The 22,600-nt window shown below is 42.6% G+C and overlaps 1 protein-coding gene across 2 annotated transcripts; it reads left to right on the top strand.

Moving 5' to 3' along the window:
• Positions 1 to 760: 760 nt before the first annotated feature.
• On the top strand, positions 761 to 18,255 carry LOC115135526 (rho GTPase-activating protein 31-like). Of its 2 annotated transcripts, XM_029670302.2 has the most exons (13): positions 762 to 2,282; positions 2,403 to 2,502; positions 5,769 to 5,871; positions 6,152 to 6,296; positions 8,620 to 8,702; positions 8,803 to 8,910; positions 9,123 to 9,262; positions 9,419 to 9,626; positions 9,990 to 10,114; positions 11,824 to 11,880; positions 12,049 to 12,759; positions 12,910 to 13,085; positions 13,198 to 18,255. In XM_029670302.2, the coding sequence occupies exons 2-13, from the start codon at positions 2,403 to 2,405 to the stop codon at positions 15,316 to 15,318; spliced, it is 4,077 nt and encodes a 1,358-aa protein (XP_029526162.2). In that variant the 5' UTR covers positions 762 to 2,282; the 3' UTR covers positions 15,319 to 18,255. The 2 variants fall into 2 exon arrangements, with proteins under 2 accessions (XP_029526163.2, XP_029526162.2); XM_029670303.2 differs by having other exon boundaries at positions 761 to 2,502; positions 9,993 to 10,114.
• Positions 18,256 to 22,600: the final 4,345 nt, after the last annotated feature.

The following is a 22,600-nucleotide window of genomic DNA, read 5'->3' as shown; positions in this document are numbered from 1 at the left end:
ATGAACATTTAAATTCTCTGGCAACAGCTCTGATGGACATTCCTGCAGTCAGCATGCCAATTGCACGCTCCCTCAATTTGAGACATCTTTGGCATTGTGTTGTTAGTGGCCTTTTGTCCCCAACACAAGGTGCACCTGTGTAACGATCATGCTGTTTAATCAGCTTTTTGATATGCCACACCTGTCAGGTGGATGGATTATGTTGGCAAAGGAGAAATGCTCACTAACAGGGATGTAAACAAATTTGTGCTCAAAATTTGAGCGAAATAAGCTTTCTGTGCATATGTAACATTTTTGGTCTCTTATTTCAGCTCATTAAACATGGGACCAACAATTTACATGTTACGTTTTAGATTTTTGTTCAGTATAGTAGTTTGATTACAATTTTGAAGGCTGTGCTCTGAAGGGAGCACTTGTTTCACCAGTCCAGTCTTGTGGAGGGAACCAAAGAGGGGAAGGAGTGTGATGTCCGAGCCTTTGTATGGGCAAAATGATGTCATCTCGTTTTCCTGTGGTGCAGAAAGAAAGCTTTGTTCAGTGGAGGCCAGGATGGCCAGGGCACCAAAGGTTAACTTTTGACATTTGAAACATTAAGCTTTGAGCCCAGCAAACAAGATATCACATGATATCATAGAATGTAGAGTTTGAAATGTACTTTGCACTACAGCAGACACATAAAGAGCTTAAAATGATAATAAAACCACAGAAAAGATTCCTACTGTACTATTAGCCAGCTGTCCTCGGGCGGGGGGAATGACTAAGGATATGTCGAAACTATTGACTCCCTACGTGGGTTGTTTTCTCAATGGCTCAGCAAGCCTGGTCACTTGACTAGAAACTTTTTATTTTAAGCCAAAAACAAATGATCAATTAAATTACCCTTAATGGCTAAAGACCTAGTGCTAAAGTTAGGGACCTGACAACATAACCTGACCTGGAAAAGCTATGGGCCCAAGTTATAGCTTGCAACTATAAACACCCTTGTTTGACTCTACTTGACACTACCTAAGGACCAACAAGGGCATGTGAATTCTCTTGGTATTTGGTAGTGTACTTATTTCCTCTTTGAACAGGAAGGGCTAAAATACCATGCTCTTTCAACAGTTCTACAGATTGCCAAGAAACAATTTAAACCAAATCAAAGAAAGGTCAACTACAGCTATACATATGTTCATTAAAGTTAGTTTTATTCACTTCAAATATTGTCTGATGTTTTCAGACCTCAAAAGTGTTAAGTTTATTCCACATCCGACGTCCATCAGTTGTGTCGATCCAGGTATATGCTTTAAAATGAAATGGAAAACCCTGAATGTCTTTCAACCAACCCAGTAGCTATGTATTTAGGCCTACTGAGTTTTAGTAAGGTTGTTTTAAAGTATTGATTCATTCTGATCCGTTAAACATTAATTTGATATGAGGAAGTGTACTTCAAACATGTGGTTGGAGCTTCAGTCCGCTTTTGAGGGAAAAGGATTAAACTGCTAAGCAGTCAGTAACAAGAACCATGTGTCCCTTTTCCCAGTTTTCCCATCTGTGCCCTTAAAGCCCTCATTTCACTCTCCCCCCACTTCCCTCTTCCTTAAGAACCAGTCTGTTTTTGTTTTCCAAACAAGGCTCTCTGTACAGGAAATTGTGTACTTTGGGAGCATTCAGGAAGGCAAAGAGCAGATTTCCTGTTAGGACCATGGCAACAAAAAAAAGTGTGGATAAAAGGGGTCAGTAATCTCTAAACCAGAGGAGAAAGAGCAGTCCGCGATTCCCCTCCCATGACTTCACTTCCCTCCCCTTCTCACAGACTTGACATTTCAAATCTCCATACCACGCCAGTGCCACAACTACCATGACCTTCGAAACATGGAAAACTGGAAGCAGAAGGATAAAGAAACAATATTCCTGCGCCTCACTGGGTACATTTCCTCATATACAGAGGAGCCAAAGAACAGGGAGATTGTGTGGACGAGAGGAAAAGAGGAGGAGAGAAAAAAGGCAGAGGGACACTGAGTAAAAAAACGACAGGAAACCAAATAATTCTGGTGCTGTTTTCTGCAAATCCTCCTGAGATAAATCACTTCAGAGGACTGCCATTCCCAATCCACATTTTACAATTATAACTGACAAGGGGTTTTCCCATACATTTTTGTAAGATTGATTGGAAATGTATAAAGCACTAAAACTCTGACAGAAAAGTGACGTCTGCTTCATTCTTCTCTCAAGGACTTTTCAGTCTCCCACACATTTAGTGTGGTTGGTCAAGATGTGAGCGGCTGAATCCTTTTTGGGAGGTTTGTATGGTTTTTACTTCTGGGCTACATCTCACCCCTTTCCCAGGGTCTGTTGGATCAATGGTTGTGTATTTGAGGATTTGTTTGTTCTGAACTCCTGGACTACTAAACTGGATCCAGATGAAGAATAAAGGAACCAAGCAGAAGTCCAAAAAGAAAGGATGTGAGAATGCATTCGGCTGTGACTTGACAGAACATCTACACAATTCAGGACAAGACGGTAAACTTGTTTTTTTTTTCAATGTTTATTATGTTGCTTCCCTTTCCCGCTGCTTCCCTTTTCCAGCAGATTTCAGAAAATGTCATCATGCCCCCATAATAGTGACCTTATGAATTCTGAGTTACACAGGAACGGAGCCTAATCATTGGCCCATTATTCAACATGTACTAGAGTTGTTGAGGCCATTGTCATATTTCATGTTTACAGATTTATTAGACATGTAGTATTAACCATATAAACAACACATTTTGTTTTTTAATTTAAAAAAACAAACAACCGATTTTGTTTTTAATTGAGCTATTACAATGTTGATGACTGTTTGCGACAGGATGTGTCATGGTACAGTTGAATTGTCTATACATGTATGGAACACCTCTAAGGCTTTAGGAGAATTCCGAATTAGATTGAGACTTATTTAACCCCATAATTTTGGGGGAAAACAATGTTAAACCTCTTTGCCTTGGATGATTTTGTAAACTTAATGTGAAATTGGTTAGGAAAGATCCATGCTGTTTTTAACAGTTGTATAGAAGATGATGTTGTTTATTCAGGTATGTGACACAGATGTATATTGCAATATGGATATCGATGTACATATGTTTTACATTCCATTAAGTCCTTTAGGCTCCCACAGAGTTTTAAATAGGGGATTTGTGAGTTAGGGTGTGGCTCATAGTCTTTTTGTCAACTTCCCCTGCCCACCAAGAGGCCTGTGTCTGGCTCGCTGTCTGAGGATTCTGGGTGGGCAACACTGCTCATTGGGGGGAGTGTCAGCCACAGATCATATTTTACAATTGAGGATGGGTGTGTTTACCCAGATAGTATTTGAATGGAGGTAATATGAAGTGAGGTGATGTGATTTGAAAACCTTTATTTTGATCAGATTTAACAGATGTAACAGATTTGATACAGTAGATCTTTGTTACACAATATACACTTTTCTCTGTTACAGGGGAGAAGGTATAAATGACTATATGGTTAATATGATGATACTTTTAGTTTTTATTTGTCAAATGGCATATATAATTACCAGTGGCTTATAATAATATCTGCTTTTGTTGACATGACACTTTGAGATATCAGCTGTTGTTGAGTCGGTATTGAGGTTGCTGAAATGTTACTAACTCTGTTTGACCCTAGACAGGGAAGAGAAAGGATGTGTGTAATTACTTCATTTACACAGACAATTTACCTACGAGGATGTTATTTGATTTAACAGTTGTCGTCTAAAATAACAGCATCTCATTCAATAAGTCTTAGATTCCTTTTGAATCCGCAAGAAGATTTTCAGGCAAGCAGGAGTTTTCGTCCTGAGAAAATACTCTAAACTCACGGTGACTCAAATCCCATTCAGACCAGCCACCATTTTGACCACAGGCATGTCACTGAGAGTGTCTGTTCAGATGTGTAGTCCCTAAGCAAGCCTCATGTGGGAGAACAGACTTTCATTCATACTGCCCAGGGGGAACCTCTGGCTAGTACGTTTCAAAGCTTCAAAGATGGAATAAATTATTTTAGTTTTGCTTAGCTAATGTTCAGCTGCATATGAGTAATATCAAATCAAATCAAATTGTATTAGTCAACAGGTGTAGACCTTACAGTGAAATGCTTACTTACGAGCCCCTAACCAACAATGCAGTTTTAAGAAATCATCATGTCTATGTGCTTACTGATTTATTGTTCAAGTTTAGTTGTGTTGTTCATGAGATATGTTAAGAGTCTGCAAATGAGGGAAACAATCTGTAAACTGTCATTGATCTATGCCACTGTTCCACTGTAAGTTGTTGAGTAGACCGACACTATATCACTCTGCATTCTCTGGGGACACGAGAGATTGACCTCCATGCTTGTCACTGTGCGGCTAAAAATGCGAAACGGTCCACCGTCACTGGGGCACTGGCGAGATGGTTCCTTATCCCCTTGTAAAGAGTTCTGGGAAGGGCCTCATCTAGTGTATCTGTGAAGTGGGGAATGCCTGGTTGCCAAGTGGGAAGGTCTATTTAGCTTAAATTAGTTGAGCTTTGAGTCTCAAGTGCTTTCCTTGAGGGATAGAGGAGTTAACAGGAACATTGTCCACGGGGTATTTCTTGTCTAAGGTTGTTGCATACATTGGTTTGCTGATTTCAGTCCAGAGTGGAACAACTTTGGCAAAAAGAAGTGAGCTATATCATATGGTTTTTCGATTAGCGTAGTAAGGAGGGACACTAACTGCTGTAGTCTACGCCATACCGTGCCAAAGCGGAGCTATACATGTTTCATTTCCAGTTTAAATGTATTATGAAGATGTTCTTTGATTTACAAGTATTCATTGGTGTGGAAAGCAACCCTACATTCCTCTCGAATACAACATCGTAGATAACATATTTTAAGAATAGAGACATCCCAGTTGGGAATAGAGTTTGGAAAGCGTTAGAGAATTGGGTGGTAACATTTGAAAGGCTATTTCTATTAGAGGAAGTGTCACAAGTAATACCAGCTGCAAGGATTGGGTGTGTCAACCTTCCTCTGAAACAAACAAACCATTTTTCACTTCCTGTGAAATTCCACCTTCTTCACAATCAGCAACCCTATGGAATACAAAGCCAAGCTACAGCGTAAAGTGTGTTTAGTATGATTTCAAATACTAAATAAGTACTAATACAATTTATACTAATGGCAATTGGTTTCTCCCAAACTATCCTCCTCACGCTTCTCTGTCCTTTTCTGCCATGGAAAAAAGGGTTGTCTCAAAGAATGAGCCAAAGATCCAGATTCTGACTCTGTTTATAGTAAATACAGCACTAAACTGACCCTGTCCAGTTCATAGAGGCCCTCTCTGTCCCTCCTCTTTCTGCCTTATGTCAGCAGTTGAAATGGAATGCCAGCATTTTCCCAACCGCTAAAACCCAAGTTGCCACGTTTTCCCAGCCACTGCCCCAGACTGAAGACATGGCATTACGTTTTCAAATAATATAATGAAAGATATTCAGTTGAACGGCATTTCTGCTAAAAAGAGAATGCCGCCTCTTGCAGAACACCAAAAGATACGTAACGTCGCATGTTATGATTTCTCGCATAAATAACAGCTTGTTCACGTACCATCTTTACAACATCTATTAGAGTTTAATATGACCACCCTATAATATGTTGACCTTCACTCCTCAAAGTCTGTCTGTTGCCAGACTGAACCCTCAAAAAAAAAAAGAAATGTTGGGTTTGCCGTGTGGGTGTCTTTTCATGTCGAACGGATGGTTGAAATAATATTTGTTTATCGTTATTTTTTTCAGTTCCCCAAGTTTTAAAGACGTGTGCAGAGTTCATTGAGAAACATGGCGTTGTGGATGGGATATACAGACTCTCAGGGGTCACCTCCAATATCCAGCGACTCAGGTAACTATTTTTAACCACATACTGTGCCTCCCAAAAGAATTTGGACAGGGATGTCAACATTTCAGTTTGGGCTCTATACTATGCATGTTTGTGTTGTACGTGTAATCGATTTAGGCCATAATGAACGTACCATGCTGTACAACTTTAGTTTATTCAATATAAACCCTTAGCAGCCTACATTTCAATCTTACAAAACAACCTGCACATACTAGAGGGATTGTGGAAGCATCCTTCGTCTCCAGCTGTATCGATACCCATGTGTTTGTGTGCTTACTTACAGACAGGAATTTTGCACTGAGTTGTGCCCTGACCTCACAAAGGACATGTACCTCCAGGATATCCACTGTGTGGGCTCCTTATGCAAGCTGTACTTCAGGGAGCTACCCAATCCTCTACTCACTTATGAGCTTTACAAGAAATTCACTGTGAGTACTGTTCAAAGAGGCAGTGTTTCTAGCCTGGCGGGTAGGAGCGCGGGGCCAGTAACCGAAAGGTTGTGGATCGAATCCCTGAGCTGACAATGTAAAAATGCTGTCGTTCTGCCACTGAGCAAGCAGTTAACCCACGGATCCAGTGGACTTTACAGTGAAATGTTTAATTAAGAGCCCATTCCCAACAGTGCAGAGTTAAAAAGTAAGACAAATATTTGCTAAAGAAAATAGTAACACAATAACAAGAACTAGGTACAAGGAGTACCAGTACCAAGTCAATGTGCAGTGGTACAAGGTAGTTGAGGTAATAGAGTATGTACATAAGGATAAAAGTGGCTAGGCAATCAGGATATACAGTGCTGTGAAAAAGTATTTGCCCCCTTCCTGATATCTTATTTTTTTTGCACATTTGTCACACTTAAATGTTTCAGATCATCAAAGAAATGTAAATATTACACAAAGATAACCCAAGTAAACACAAAATGCAGTTAAGTGATGATTTGATTTATTAAGGGAAAAAAAGCTATCCGAACCGTCATGGCCCTATGTGGAAAAAGTAATTTCCCCCTAAACCTAATTACTGGTTGTAACACCCTCAGCAGCAACAACTGCAATCAAGTGTTTGCGATAACTGGCAATGAGTCTTTCACATCGCTGTGGAGGAATTTTGGCCCACTCTTCTTTGCAGAATTGTTTTAATTCAGCCACATTGGAGGGTTTTCGAGCATGAACCGCCTTTTTAAGGTCCACGCCACGGCATCTCAATCGGATTCAAGTCCGGACTTTGACTAGGACACTCCAAAACCTTCATTTTTTTTTTTTAAAGACATTCAGAGGTAGACTTGTTGGTGTGTTTTGGATCATTGTCCTGCTGCAGATCCCAAATGCGCTTCAGCTTGAGGTCATGAACTGATGGCTGGACATTCTCCTTCAGGATTTTTTTGTAGAGAGCAGAATTCATGGTTCCATCAATCACAGCAAGTGGTCCAGGTCCTGAAGCAGCAAAGCAGCCCCAGACCATCACACTAACACCACCATATTTGATTGTTGGTATGATGTTCTTTTTCTCAAATGCTGTGTTACTTTTACCCCAGATGTAACGGGACGCACACCTTCCAAAAAGTTAAGCTTTTGTCTCGTCGGTCCACAGAATATTTTCCCAAAAGTCTTGGGGATCATCAAGATGTTTTTTTGCCAAAAGGGAGACGTGCTTTTATGTTATTTTTGGTCAGCAGTGGTATTCGCCTTGGAACTCTGCCATGGATGCCATTTTTGCCCAGTCTCTTTCTTATGGTTGAGTCATGAACACTGACCTTAACTGAGGCAATTGAGGCCTGCAGTTCTTTACATGTTGTTGTGGGTTCTTTTGTGACCTCTTGGATGAGTCGTCGCTGCGCTCTTTGGGGTAATTTTGGTAGGCCGGCCACTCCTGGGAAGGTTCACCACGGTTCCAAATTTACTCCATTTGTGGATAATGGCTCTCACCGTGGTTCGCTGGAGTCCCAAAAGCTTTAGAAATGGCTTTGTAATCCTTTCCAGACTGATAGATGTCAATTACTTTGTTTGTCATCTGTTCCTGAATTTCTTTAGATCGCGGCATGATGTCTTGCTTTTTGAGATCTTTTGGCCTACTTCACTTTGTCAGACAGGTTCAATTTAAGTGATTTTTTGATTCAACAGGTCTGGGTGTGGCTAGTGAAATTGAACTCAGCTTTCAAAAAAAGTGATTAACCACAGTAAATTCATGATTTAATAAGGGGGGGGGGCAATTACTTTGTCACATAGGGCAATGAAGGTTTGGATAGCTTTTTTCCCTTAATAAATAAAATGATCCCTTAACTGCATTTTGTGTTTACTTGGGTTATCTTTGTTTAATATTTACATTTGTTTGATGATTTGAGACATTATAAGTGTGACAAATGTGCAAAAAAATAAGAAATGAGGAAGTGGGCAAATACTTTTTCACAGCACCGTATAATGAACAGAGTAGCAGCAGCGTATGTGAACGTGTGTGAGTGTGTGTGTGGCGTCAATATGCATGTGTGTGTGTGTGTTTTGTGTGTGAGCATATGTAGTGTGCGTATCTGTGTGTGTTGGAGTGTCAGTGTAGTATGTGTGAGTGTGTGGGTAGAGTCTAGTGAGTGTGCATAGAGCCAGTGCAAGGGATTCAGTACAATACATCTGTAATGTGTCCACTTTGGTCACAAGAATCCCTGTTTGATTTACATGAGAGATTAGTCATTTAATACTGTGGCACATTCAAAGAGAGAATAATGTGCAACATGGATAATACTTGTCTTCGTCTTTTACTGTTTAGGAAGCCGTCTCAGTCCAGGAGGATCATGAACGATTACAGCATATTCAGGATGTCATTAAAGAGCTACCACTCCCCCACTTCAGGTAAAACTCACTTCAGACTTTTGTTTCCCTTGTAAAGGACCTTTCCAACATTTATATGTGGTTTATAAGCTAAAAGAAAGTGTGTGTCCTCTCTCTTCAGGACTCTGGAATATCTTACCAAACATTTGGCCCACCTGGCCACCTTAAGCCCCCAGACTAACATGCACAGCCGCAACCTGGCCTTGGTGTGGGCTCCAAATCTGTTGCGGTGAGCTCTACACATATTGTACACAAACCAATATCACCTTATCCAAGAACATACTAAAACAGTTCTGCGATAACTACCTTTGGTTTGAGTTATACCCTATCGGATGCATTATTCCATATGGTAACTCTCAATGAGCAACGGTATAAAAAAAAAAACTCCTTGGTTGTGAATGAAAGCATTTCTACTTTCTCTCTTGGCTTTGTGTTTTGTAGCTCTAAAGATATTGAAGTTGCATCCTGCAATGGGGACATGGCTTTCCTGGAGGTGCGGGTACAGCAGTCCGTGGTTGAGTTCATTTTAAATCACACTGAGCAGATCTTCAACCATGCAGCTGCACCAATAAAACCGAAAGGTATGCATGTCACAATGTTTGATCGTGTCCAATGTGTGCATTTAGACATTTCATGAATGTTGCCCTCTTGCTTGTGTCATTTATATGGCCATTGGACAATGGATTGTATTTATTGTCATGCCAACAGTAAAAAAGCTACACAATGGTGTATTACAGGACCCGGTTTGATGTGCGGGGAGAAGTATGCCACTTTGCCTATCAGTGGCCAGGGTGGGCCAATGAAGCTGATGAGCCTGGAGGAGGCCCAGGCCCGCTCCCTGAGCCCTAACCACCCAGCACGGAAAGAACGACAACGGGAGAACAGTCTACCAGATACCAGCACTGCCACCCTGTACCATACCGTCATAGACATATCGGATAGCAAGTGAGATGGATGAGGATTCAGCTGACTGATTTATTTAGTATACTCAACAAACATGCTTAATACACACATCCTCTGGGCAGGCAGGCACCTGGATACATTTGGCAGTGAAAACATAAATAAATAAAAATACCCCGATCAAACATAATGTATTATACAATAACTCATACACTGTACCGTGTATGCAGTACAGTGCCTGGCAAATCAGTCTAGGTTGATCGTATGGTTTTAGCTACTGTACCCTTATTGTTACTGCATTGTTTTGCTGTACATACTGCTTTTACTCTTCAATAAACACACTGACTATCAACAAATACAAAACCAAACAGGCCATATTGTTCACAAATGTTTCTCCTTTTCTGTCAGAAGAAAGCTTTTTGGGAAATCCAAAACGTGGAAGTCCATCTTCAACTTGGGCAAGTCTGTGACAGACTCTAAGGGGAAACTGAGCCGGAATGGGAGTGTGTTCTTGAGAGCACAGAACATCACAGGTAAAAGCACTTTAACATTTTACTGCAGTAGGCTAAATCAGGGTCAGGGTGATTCTTGGTGGTCTTGAACAAGTCTACTTGCCTCCTAAAGGCATGGCTGACATCGGGAAAAGAGGGTGTGCTATCAGTTGATCATTGTTGATTGATGTAAATCTGCTTGTTAGCTAGCTCCAAATGAAATGGTTTACTGATTTTGATTTAACTTCAATGCTCTTAAATAATAACTTCATAATGTAATATTCAGAATATTTTAACCCATGATATACAGTTCAGGCTGGCTAGTGGCTTGTGTGGATATTTTACTATATGGTGGTTAGGAAGAGTCCAAACTACCTGTGTTGCTGCTGCCCTGACACACACGTGTAACTCCCGACTGAGGAAGGGATGGAGTTGGGTCGGAGGGTCGTAGATGCAGCCGCTCCTCTCTACTGTGTCTTTCTGATGCGCATAAGCTTTCAGCCAACCAGACCGAATGCTGATGACGATGTAAATCAAGTGTTACGCTGCAGCCGCTGTGGCAGGACTGTTGACGGCTCATAATAATGGCTGTAACGTAACAAAATGTGGAACAGGTCAAGAGGTCTGAATACTTTCCGAAGGCACTGCATCACTAGATTTGATTTAGTACAAGATTAAGGGTATACTGTTCAACTTTCATAAGGTCTGGGTGCCTTATATGGAATACTGTACGACAAAAAGGAGTCTATATTGAAAACATGCCCATGTCAGGGGAGATACCCATTTAGGAAATCCCTAGTTGCTGGGCTGCTCAGTCCTGGCCCTGGGGATCTGCTGTACTGTTGGTTGTCACTGTTGGTTGCCTTGGCCTGACATACCTGAAACCAATAATGAATGTTTCAGTAAGATCCTAAAGCTGAGTGGGGTGTGTTGGTGTTGTGGCGCTGTAGGGCTGTGGACCCCTAGGTGCAGGACAGGGTGACTCCGTCATATTGTGTAAGTAGAAATAGCCTTACATTACTTTTAGGCCTATGATATGAATTTTATGGAGGGTGTATTTTTTTCTCTGTGTTAATGTGTAGGTGTATGTGTGTTTTTATTCAACTTTTGTTTTCCCTTGAGACATAAAACAATGATGGGAAGAAGCTGTGTTGGGGAAAGAGTTAAGTTATTGACTAGACTTGTGGTGTGCAGGCGGCTTGGGGCAGCTGGGCGGTCTGACTGAAATTTGATAGAGAATGTCTTCATAAAGACAATCAAAGGTATTTGTACTTTATTTGTAAGAGTTGTTCATTTGTTAGGCTGTTGGTCAAAGGAGCAACACAATATTGATTATGGAATTATCATTGATCTAGTTCAGTCTTAACAATCACTTAAACATATTTAATAAGGATCTTTTACTTAGCTTGATGACTGTGGGCATTTTTGCTTACTTTTTGTTGTTCTAAATAGATGGCTAGAAGGTCCATGGGTCATGTTATATTGTGTAGAAATGCAGGAAATGAGCTTCAGATGCCCAAAATAATGGGAGGACCCCCAGATCCCCCGTGAGGTGGGGAATGCAAAATGGGTCAACTTTGAGCACCTCTATCTCCTAAATGCTTTGGCATTCAGGTCCAAAAAGTTACTCTCTGACCACTTCTTCCATGGGCAGACATGTATGGAAAGTTTTGTTTCCATCAAAAGAGATGCTATCAAAAATGTATTGAATTCAAATGGATTTACCCCATGACTGCATTCTTGATTCACAGAAAAGGCAGCTATCCGACCAGCTAGAAGCATGGACTCTTTGTGCTCTCTGCCAACAGGTGGGGCTGAATGCACTACATTGCATACAAAAGACTTTTGTCATCGTGAAATCTACTCACAGCAGTTCTCTCCAATAAACAAATCCTCATTGTAGCATTTGCTTTGTAATTAAGGCTGAGAAGATGTATATCTAACCATTTGTTTCACATTTGATTTCCAACACACAGATGATGACAAGCCAGGAAATTTCAACTCAGCAGGCGAGGCCAACGGTTTCTTTGCACCAGGCATAAAATCCAGAACACTTGAATCTGACTCGCTCTATGACCTCAGTGAACACCAAAGGTGGGAGTTTGAGATTAAGAAATCGAGCGAGGCCACAGGTGGCAGCAGCCCTAACATGAAGAGAAGGGGCTCTCCAAGTGTCTCACCACCCCAAAAGAAGTCTCTACCTGAACAACTGAAGGTTTTCAAAGGCGATGACCTCAGCAGCTGCCAGCCCACCTCTCCTAAAAACAGGAGGATGCTGTATTCTGGCTCCACCCACAGCAGCACATCCAGGCCCTCCTTCCCAGGAAGCCTCTTCCCTGAGTCCTCCCCTAGGCATCAGCGCAAGGCTCTCAACATATCAGAGCCCTTTGCTGTGTCCGTGCCCCTGAGGGTGTCTGCAGTCATCAGCTCCAACAGCACCCCCTGCAGGGCAACAGGGAAAGAGAGGCCTGCTGCAGCTGCCCTGAAACCCAGCAGAGAAACCTCCCAGTCAGACCAGAGTGATAGCAGCGGCAGCTCAAGTTTCAGAGAGCACCCCCTTGTAGAGAGCAGTGTGGCGAGTGAGAGCAGTATTTACAGTAACAGCAGCTCAACCCCTCTGGAAAATGAGGCGAGACCAGCAGAGGAGAGGAGCAGAGAGGAGGCAGCTTCCAAAAGTGTGCCAGAAGGTAGGACATTTTCACCTGGTAACATGGAGAAAAGCGTGTGTGTGTGTGCGTGTGCGTGTGAGCACGCACACTCAGATTGAAAACCTTCCTCATTATCCATGGTAACCGCGTCTATTAATAAAATAATGACACATCTATTTATGTTATTAGTTTCAGGAAGTGAAGGAGAGGTGAAAGAGGTTCAAGGGAAGGTGGAAGTATCTGACCTGAGACAGTCTTCCACTCCCAACACAAGAGAGGAAGATAAAGAGAAACAGCAATCTCCTGGGAATCAACTGGACAGCCCGCCAGCACCGCAGCTTGAGACAAAAGAACTGACACAACTGGTATGTTTAATCTCCAGTTTAGCTCTGTGCTTCATCACATACAACATACAAAGGATTTTACAATGACAATGGCTGTCGCTTTATTAGGGCGTTTGTGATTTATGTTTTGCAGGATATGGGATCTCTACCTATCAAGGAAGAACTGTGGTGTGAACTCCATCTTGAGCTGAAAATCACTGAGCCTGAGCTTGACATTATGGAAGAAGAGTTTATGCCTGTCGTTTGTTCCACCAAGAACACTCGTGAGGATGTTAAGGCAAAAAGAAGAACCAGTCTTCCAACTCACTCGTTATTATACAAGGGACAGCCTTTGATGCCCACCAGGCCTGCATTGACTGATCAAAGTGCTTCTACAGTAGCACATTCAGCAAGAAATAACTCCTCAGACACACTATTTCCATTTGACAAAACATTACATTTCATGGTTGGCACAGATATGAAAAATACACCTCTACATGCTGCTGATTCAACAGATAAAACAAAAAACAAACCCCACATTTCCCCAAAATCTAAGCACACAGAAACAGATAAACCCATCAGCATCAAGCCACGACTTGTGGTTCCTCACCTCACAGAGCCAAGTTTACATTCTACTCAACAAAGCCAGGTCATAAACCATTTGCAGCCAGGGGATGACATAACATACATAGGCATGTCTGTAGTAGAGAAAGGAAAAGAGCCATCATGGAAAAGTAAAAATCAAGATTGGGTCAAAGGGCTTTTCCATGATGATGGAAAGAATGCTTTGTCAGTTGTCATGGGAGGCATTGAGAGGCTTTCAATATGTTTGGAGGAAAGATCCCACACCATGGGGCTAGCACACCAAAATGATGAGGATGGATGTGGAGGACACTCCGAATTGGAGGACTTGGAGGAGGAACCTTGGGAGGAGGTCTTCAGCTCCACCAAACAGTGGGTAACCAGTCCTCTTCATTCGCCCACATTTAAGGATTTGTTTGGAAAACTAGATGTGTCATCGTCTTGTTCTGCGGAAGAAGGTTTGAGCTCCAAAGATCTAAACGTTCCTCCTCAATCTAGAGAAGACAAACCAACAAATGGATCATGTCCCGTGAGGAGCATAGAAGTGTTCCCAGGAAATAGCTCTCTAGCGTGCAGCGGCAAAACAGAGACTAAAATCACACATCCACTTCCGTTACCCGCCCAAACCACCATGCTCGGTGATGAAGCAACGAGACCACACAGAGAGAACAGCTGCATAGCCAAGCAGAAAAACACCACCTCCTCCCAGAGATTCCACAGACAGACGTCTTATGAAGCATGTTATTCAGAAAAAACTGTGCAGGACAGTTTTTCCAAACACAGACCCTATTCACTCAATTTGGATTTAGGACTTCGATGCATCAGAGACATTTCCAATCAGCAAAACCTGGAGTCAGCTGAGTTGTCCTCCATTCAGAGAGGGGCAGTGACCCCGTCTGGGACCAAATCCAACGGCCTGTCCCAGGAACTGGAGCTGTTCCTGAGCAATCGTCAGGCCCCTGTGCGCCGGAACTCCGCCCCCGTCAGTGTGTCGTCTGTCAGGACGGCCTTCATGATAAAGACTTGCCAGGCCAAAGCCGTGCCTGTCATCCCCCCAAAGGTGCAGTACAGCCACATACCTCATCCCACGAACAATGATGCAGGAAATGAAGCAGAGAAAGAACTCACAAAAACCAGGGGAGAGAAACTAGATACTGTACCTCTTCTTCCATCTATCAGGGATCTAAAGGAGGAGTTGGAGAATAAGGAGCCAGCCCCCAAATCCCAAATAAGGCAGTCTATTGCAGAGAAATCTACAGAGACTAATAAAACCACACCTACTTCAGACCCACCAGTGCTGAGGAGGAAACGCTCCTCCCATGCAGAGGCCTTTGCTGACTGTCCAAGACCTGAACGGTCTACTGTTCTACAAAGGCCGTCCTTTAGGAACCGCCAGAGACCACAGAGCCTCATCTTGTTCAGTCCACCCTTCCCCATCATGGATTACCCACCGCTAGGGGATGATGGTAAGCTCCTCCTCTCGGCCATCAGAAGTCCAACTGAAACATCAGCACTCGATGTCTTTTCTAAAGAGATGGATGAGAATCTCAGGACCCCAGAGGGGGTGACCCTGCGGAACAAAATGACAATACCCAAGAGTGGACAGAGGCTGGAGACCTCAACCAGCTGCTTTTATCAGCCACAGAGGAGGTCCATGATATTTGACAACAGGAGCCACAGGCAGATTGAATGAGACACTGGACAGTAACCAGTTTCCTAACACTACTCTGGTTATCCTTCTGCTCATCCTCCCTTTTCTTGGACTTATGTAAATGATTTTAGCAATATTGGGCCTATAATTCTACCTTTGGGAAATTAACCATTTATTTGTTTCCAATGTTCCTACAATCACCTCTCTGTCCTGCACAAAAATAAGTATTCTCGACAAGTGGTGAAGATTTTAGTCCAAATCATATACAGTAATGATCAATTAATATTCAAATTATATATTTTTTAAATTCAAATGTTAGACATGTTTGTAATATGCATATGAAGGATAGACAGCCAAAGAAAGGAGAATGTTACATCGACCCATATTGCCATTGGTATTTGAGAAAATGTCTTTTACTAGTTTGCATGTCATCATTGGTAATCACAAGATTGCCTTTTTGCCAAAGAGAGTTGTACCTTCAGTGATCGCTGCTTTGTTTTTATTTCTACCTTTTTTCTTACATATTTTGTGAACTGAATAATGACTCCATACAGTATGGACCCACTGACGCCCAGCTATTGTCACTGTGATCAGCTTTTATCCTGACATAGTATCAGGACAGTGTTTTTCCAACATTCTAAGTAATGAGAACAGGAGAAAGCAGCTACTTTAGTTGTAATTGTATTATAGACACTAAATGGTATTTATTTATCCAATTATCAATCTATAGATAGTCATTAACACACTTGACCAATTCTTTGTCGTTGTTGTTTTTATTTGGCTTCAATTCTAGTAGCCAGACATTACTTCACCAATTCTATATTGTGTAATGTTACCAATAGTTATACTGGTATGTGTTACCAGTGCTACCAGTGATTTATCAGAACTGACATAGTTGGTGTTCTCTTAATTGGACTGTAAAGTAATGTTTTGGTAAAGTTTTTGGATGAGGAGGACAGATGACAAAAGTACCTAATGTAAAAGTGTCTGTTGTGATGAAAACAGGCTTTGAAGAGAAATGTTTGCGTTTTAAAGAAAAGGATAGTGAGAGAAATGGATGTGCTGACACTTGTATTTGTGTATGATACAAGGGCAGATTGTAAAAGAGAGGACTCAAACACTATTCTTTAAATGTTTGCGAAGAGTTAAAACGAATATCAGAACAGGGATGCTGGTTGTTTGCAGCTGTATTGACATAATACTACATTTGTGACCTGTGCAATTCTGTATGGACCAAAATTGGATGTATTGTGTATAGCCATGGAAAGATATGAAAATTAAAAATACACGTATAGGCCTAACATATTTTCTAGGGATTTCTTCATAGAATGATTTTTCGTAATGATTTATTTGGGGAAAAAAGCATGAACTGGCGTACACCCAGAGAAAATGATTTAGTTTAGAGGTGCTGACTAACTGCAAATAATCGGTAAAATATAAAAATAAAGAGTCGCACACTGTATATATATATAAACTCCCATTTATTGGGTGAAACACCAATGTTTCGGCATCACTGTGACTTCTTTATTTTTATATGTTACAGTTTATAATGATTTATTTTGACAACATAGTCAAAAGTTTGGACACAGCTACTCATTCAAGGGTTTTTCTTTATTTGACTATTTTCTACATTGTAGTATAATAGTGAAAACATTTACATTTACATTTAAGTCAACATCAAAACTATGAAATAACACATATGGAATCATGTAGTAATCAAAAAAAGTGTTAAACAAATCAAAATCATTTTTTTGTATTCATTGGTTCTCTTAATTTTGATAACAGAGATGAAAATGTATTGAATTTAAGGTTATTTGTTGAACAAAAAAGGTAACTATTTGTATTACTTCTTTACTGGTAGCTCTGCACTGAAGTTTATTTGAAGCATTCTTTGTCATCCTCAAATCCGACTGAGTGTAGTGGAAAATTACTCCCAATATCACAAAGAACTGCAGGAAAACAAAGATCTAATTCTCCATGTTGCTATTTTCAGCTTTTCCTCAGCACATTTAAGTGACATTTTACAATATTTGGGCCTATTTACTAAAATTAAACTGATTTTGATTAATGCATACATTGTCTCAATGCAAGAGCAACTACAGTAACACTTGGATTTTGTGTTACATCCTGAATTAAAAATGGATGAAAAATATTATTTCTCACACATCTACTACACACAATACCCCATAATGACAACATGAAAACATGTTTTTAGAAATGTTTGAAAATGTATTGAAAATGAAATACAGAAATATCTAATTTACACAAGTATTCACACCCCTGAATCAAAACTTTGTAGAAGCATCTTTGGTGGCAATTACAGCTGTGAGTCTTTTTGGGTGTCTCTAAGAGCTTTGCACACCAGGATTGTACAACATTTGTCCATTACTCTTTTCAAAATTATTCAAGCTTTGTTAAATTGATGGTTGATCATTGCTAGACAACCATTTCCAGGTCTTGCCATAGATTATCAAGTCGATTTAAGTCAAAACTGTAACTAGGCCACTCAGGAACATTGTGTCGCCCTTGGTAAACAACTCCAGTGTAGATTTGGCCTTGCGTTTTAGGTTATTGTCCTGCTGAAAGGTGAATTTGTTTCCCAGTAGACTGAACCAGGTTTAACCTCTAGGATTTTCTTGTGCTTATAGCTGTATTTTGTTTATTTTTATCCCTAGTCCTTGTCGATGACAAGCATACCCATAACATGTTGCAGCCACCACCATGCTTGAAAATATGAAGAGTGGTACTCAGTGATGTGTTGGATTTGCCCAAAACAACACTTTGTATTCAGGAATAAAAAAATGTTTCAGTGCTTTGTTACAAACAGAATGCATGTTTTGGAATATTTTTATTCTGTACCGGCTTCCTTATTTTCACTCTGTCATTTAGGTTAGTATTGTGGAGTAACTACAATGTTGTTGATCCATCCTCAGTTTTCTCCTATCACAGCCAATAAACTCTGTAACTGTTTTGAAGTCACCGTTGGCCTCATTGTGAAATTCCATAGTGGTTTCCTTCCTCTCCGGCAACTGAGTTAGGAAGGACACCTTTATTTTTGTAGTGACTGGGTGTATTGATACACCATCCAAAGCCTAATTAATAACTTCACAATGAGTGTAGTCTTCATTGTCTGCTTTTTATTTTGTTTTTTACACATCTGCCTATTGGTGCCCTTCTTTGCAAGACATTGAATAACCTCCCTGGTCTTTGTGGTTGAAATTCACTACTTGATTGAGGGACCTTACAGATCATTTGTATGGGGTAGTTATTAAAAAATCATGTTAATTAACCACTATTATTGAACACGGGATGAGTCCATGCAACTTATTATTTGATTTGTTAAGCACATTTTTACTCCTGAACTTATTTATGCTTGCCATAACAAAGGGTTGAATACTTATTGACTCAAGATGTTTCAGTTGTACATTTTATTAATTAAAAAAAACATTCTACAAAGAAAATAAGAAAATTCCACTTTGACATTATGTGGTATTGTGTGTAGATCAGTGGCACAAAATCTCAATTTAGTCAATGTTAAATTCAGGCTGTAACACAATACAATGTGGAAAAAGTAAAGGGGCGTGAATACCGTCTGAAAGCACTGTATATTTCTTCTGCAGTGAAGATTTGTTTGAATACTATTGCATGCAAAAACATTTTTTTTTTGCCTATGGAAATTGATGCAATGCATTCTGTACTCACTGTCCAACACAATATGGCAATTCCAAACCAAGTGACTCCAGAGCAGTGTCGGATCAAAGGACCAGCAATGTAATCATAACAACCCGAAAATAAAGATGATATTTTATATTAGAGCACTGTACTGTTTCATGCAACAGAACCCCTCTAGTCACTTCCATAATGGTACCACACATCAATCAGATCTAAACTGGAAAACAGTGTAAGAAATAAAGGTTCTTCAATGGTTCCGTGGTTCTTCAGTGTCCGTTGGGATTCCTGGAATAACTATTCACCAATAAATCTTAGAAGTATTATAAAGGTTCTCTTGGAGTGACAAAAAGCTTCTTGAAAAGCAGGTGAGCTGCGCATGCGACATCTTTGCGATCAAAAATTTACTATTTTCAAACAGTCTAAACAAAAAATGACATCATATTCAAACATCTTTGCCAGAGGCAAGCAGAACGCGGCCCACTCCCCCGGCCGGTCCCGGCCGGTCCTGGCAATAAGACCGCAGAAACCTACCCACATCCTTGTTCACTCTCTCCACCTGCCCATTACTCTCAGGGTGAAACCCCAAGGTAAGGCTGATCGAGACCCCCAGACATTCCATGAACGCCCTCCAGACCCTCGAAGTGAACTGGGGACCTCAATCAGACACTATATCCTCAGGCATCCCATAGTGCCGGAAGACGTGCGTAAACAAGGCCTCTGTTGGGCCGTAGGGAGACCGGGCAGAGGGAGGAGAGGGGGGGGGGGGATCGAATCGGATAGAAAATCAATCGACAGGTGCGACCAAGGACTCTGTGGAACGGGTAAGGGGTGTAGCTTCCCTCTGGGCAGGTGCCTAGGATCCTTACACGGGGTGCACACTGAGCAGGAGGAAACATGAACCCTCACGTCCTTAGCCAAGGTGGACCACCAGTACTTCCCACTCAAACAGTGCACTGTCCTACCGATCCCTGGATGACCAGAGGAGGGGGACTTGTGAGCCCAATAGATCAGCCCGGTCACGGACGGCAGACGGAACGTACAGACACCCAGCGGGACACTGGAGGGGAGCGGACTCTGCACGTAACGCCTGCTCAATGTCCACGTCCATCTCCCATACTACCAGCGCCACCAGGCAGGAGGCCGGGAGTATGGGGGGTAGGATCCATGGGCCGCTCCTCTGTGTCATATACTGCCGGGACAGTGCGTCTGCCTTCACATTCTGGGAACCTGGTCTGTAAGAAAGGGTGAAAACAAAACGGGTGAAAAACATGGCCCACCTTGTCTGACGAGGATTCAGTCTCCTCGCTGCCCGGATGTACTCCAGGTTGCGTTGGTCAGTCCAGATGAGGAAAGGGTGTTTAGTCCCCTCAAGCCAATGTCTCCACGTCTTCAACGCCTTGACGACAGCCAACAGCTCCTGGTCCCCCACATCATAGTTTCGCTCCGCCGGGCTGAGCTTCTTCGAGAAGAAAGCACAAGAGCGAAGCTTCGGTGGCATGCCCGAGCGCTGAGAGAGCATGGCTCCTATCCCAGCCTCGGTCGCGTCCACCTCCACCATGAACCCCAAAGAGGGATCCGGATAGGCCAGCACGGGCGCCGAGGTAAACAGAGCCCTTAGATGACCAAAAGCCCTATCCGCCTCAGCCGACCACTGCAACCGAACCGGACCCCCCTTTAGCAGTGAGGTAATGGGAGCTGCTACCTGACCAAAACCCCGGATAAACCTCCGGTAGTAATTGGCAAACCCTAGAAACCGCTGCACCTTCTTTACCGTGGTGGGAGTCGGCCAATTACTCACGGCTAAAATCACTCTCTATCTCCATCCCTGAGGTGGAAATGCGGTATCCTAGGAAGGAGACGGACTGCTGGAAGAACAAGCATTTCTCAGCCTTGACATACAGGTCATGCTCCAACAGTCGACCAAGCACCTTGTGCACCAAGGACACATGCTCAGAATGTCATCGATATACACCACTACACTTTCTCCTATAGAGCTCCATTTTTATGGAATGGTCTGCCTACCTATGTGAGAGACGCAAACTCGGTCTCAACCTTTAAGTCTTTACTGAAGACTCATCTCTTCAGTGGGTCATATGATTGAGTGTAGTCTGGCCTAGGAGTGTGAAGGTGAACGGAAAGGCTCTGGAGCAACGAACCGCCCTTGCTGTCTCTGCCTGGCCGGTTCCCCTCTTTCCACTGGGATTATCTGCCTCTAAACCCTATTACAGGGGCTGAGTCACTGGCTTACTAGGGCTCTTTCATACCGTCCCTAGGAAGGGTGCGTCACTTGAGTGGGTTGAGTCACTGATGTGATCTTCCTGTCTGGGTTGACGCCCCCCCTTGGGTTGTGCCGTGGCGGAGATCTTTGTGGGCCATACTCTGCCTTGTCTCAGGATGGTAAGTTGGTGGTTGAAGATATCCCTCTAGTGGTGTGGGGGCTGTGCTTTGGCAAAGTGTGTGGGGTTATATCCTTCCCGTTTGGCCCTGTCCGGGGGTGTCATCGGATGGGGCCACAGTGTCTCCTGTCCCCTCCTGTCTCAGTCTCCAGTATTTATGCTGCAGTAGTTTATGTGTCGGGGGGCTAGGGTTAGTTTGTTATATCTGGAGTACTTCTCCTGTCCTATCCGGTGTCCTGTCTGAATTTAAGTATGCTCTCTCTAATTCTCTATTTCTCTCTTTCTTTCTCTCTCTCGGAGGACCTGAGCCCTAGGACCATGCCTCAGGACTACCTGACATGATGACTCCTTGCTGTCCTCAGTCCACCTGGCCGTGCTGCTGCTCCAGTTTCAACTGTTCTGCCTGTGATTATTATTATTTGACCATGCTGGTCATTTATGAACATTTGAACATCTTGGCCATGTTCTGTTATAATCTCCACCTGGCACAGCCAGAAGAGGACTGGCCACCCCACATAGCCTGGTTCCTCTCTAGGTTTCTTCCTAGGTTTTGGCCTTTCTAGGGAGTTTTTCCTAGCCACCGTGCTTCTACACCTGCATTGCTTGCTGTTTGGGGTTTTAGGCTGGGTTTCTGTACAGCACTTTGAGATATCAGCTGATGTACGAAGGGCTATATAAATACATTTGATTTGATTTGATTTACACACTGCCCGTGCAGGTTCCTGAAAATCTCGTCCACAAAGGCTTGGAAGACCCGTATGGCAGGACGAGTTACTCATACACGGGCGCAGACCTCCCTAGCCCTGGAACAATGGGGATCCCTAAACTATGGGCGAATGATCTGTCTATACAATTCCCAGCCGCGCCTGAATCGACGAGCGCCTTATGCTGGGAAAGCGGGGAAAACTCAGGAAAAGTAACATGCAAAAACAGGTGTGCAAACAGAGGGCTCTGGGTGAGAATGGTGCCGGCTCACCTGGAGGGCCCTGTCTGTTTCCCTCGAACCCCAGAGGAACCAACCCGACACCGACCAGCACTATGACCTCTGAGGCCACAGATGGTGCATGTGAAGGAACCTCCTCCGGTCTCCCTGAGCGCAGCACCTCCCAGCTCCATGGGTATCGGAGCGGTGGTGCTGGGGGATAGAACCGGCAGATCCCGATCTGAATGTCCGCGGGTAGCCGACAGGTTATCTAGCCGAATTGACAGGTCCACCAGCTGGTCAAAGGGGAGGGTGGTGTCCCTGCAGGCCAACT

The sequence above is a fragment of the Oncorhynchus nerka genome, linkage group LG10 (assembly GCF_034236695.1).
Source record: "Oncorhynchus nerka isolate Pitt River linkage group LG10, Oner_Uvic_2.0, whole genome shotgun sequence".
In the NCBI taxonomy this organism is placed as follows: Eukaryota; Metazoa; Chordata; class Actinopteri; order Salmoniformes; family Salmonidae; genus Oncorhynchus; species Oncorhynchus nerka.
The sequence above is the reverse complement of the archived record's forward strand: the minus strand, read 5'-3'. Positions and strand labels throughout refer to the sequence as shown.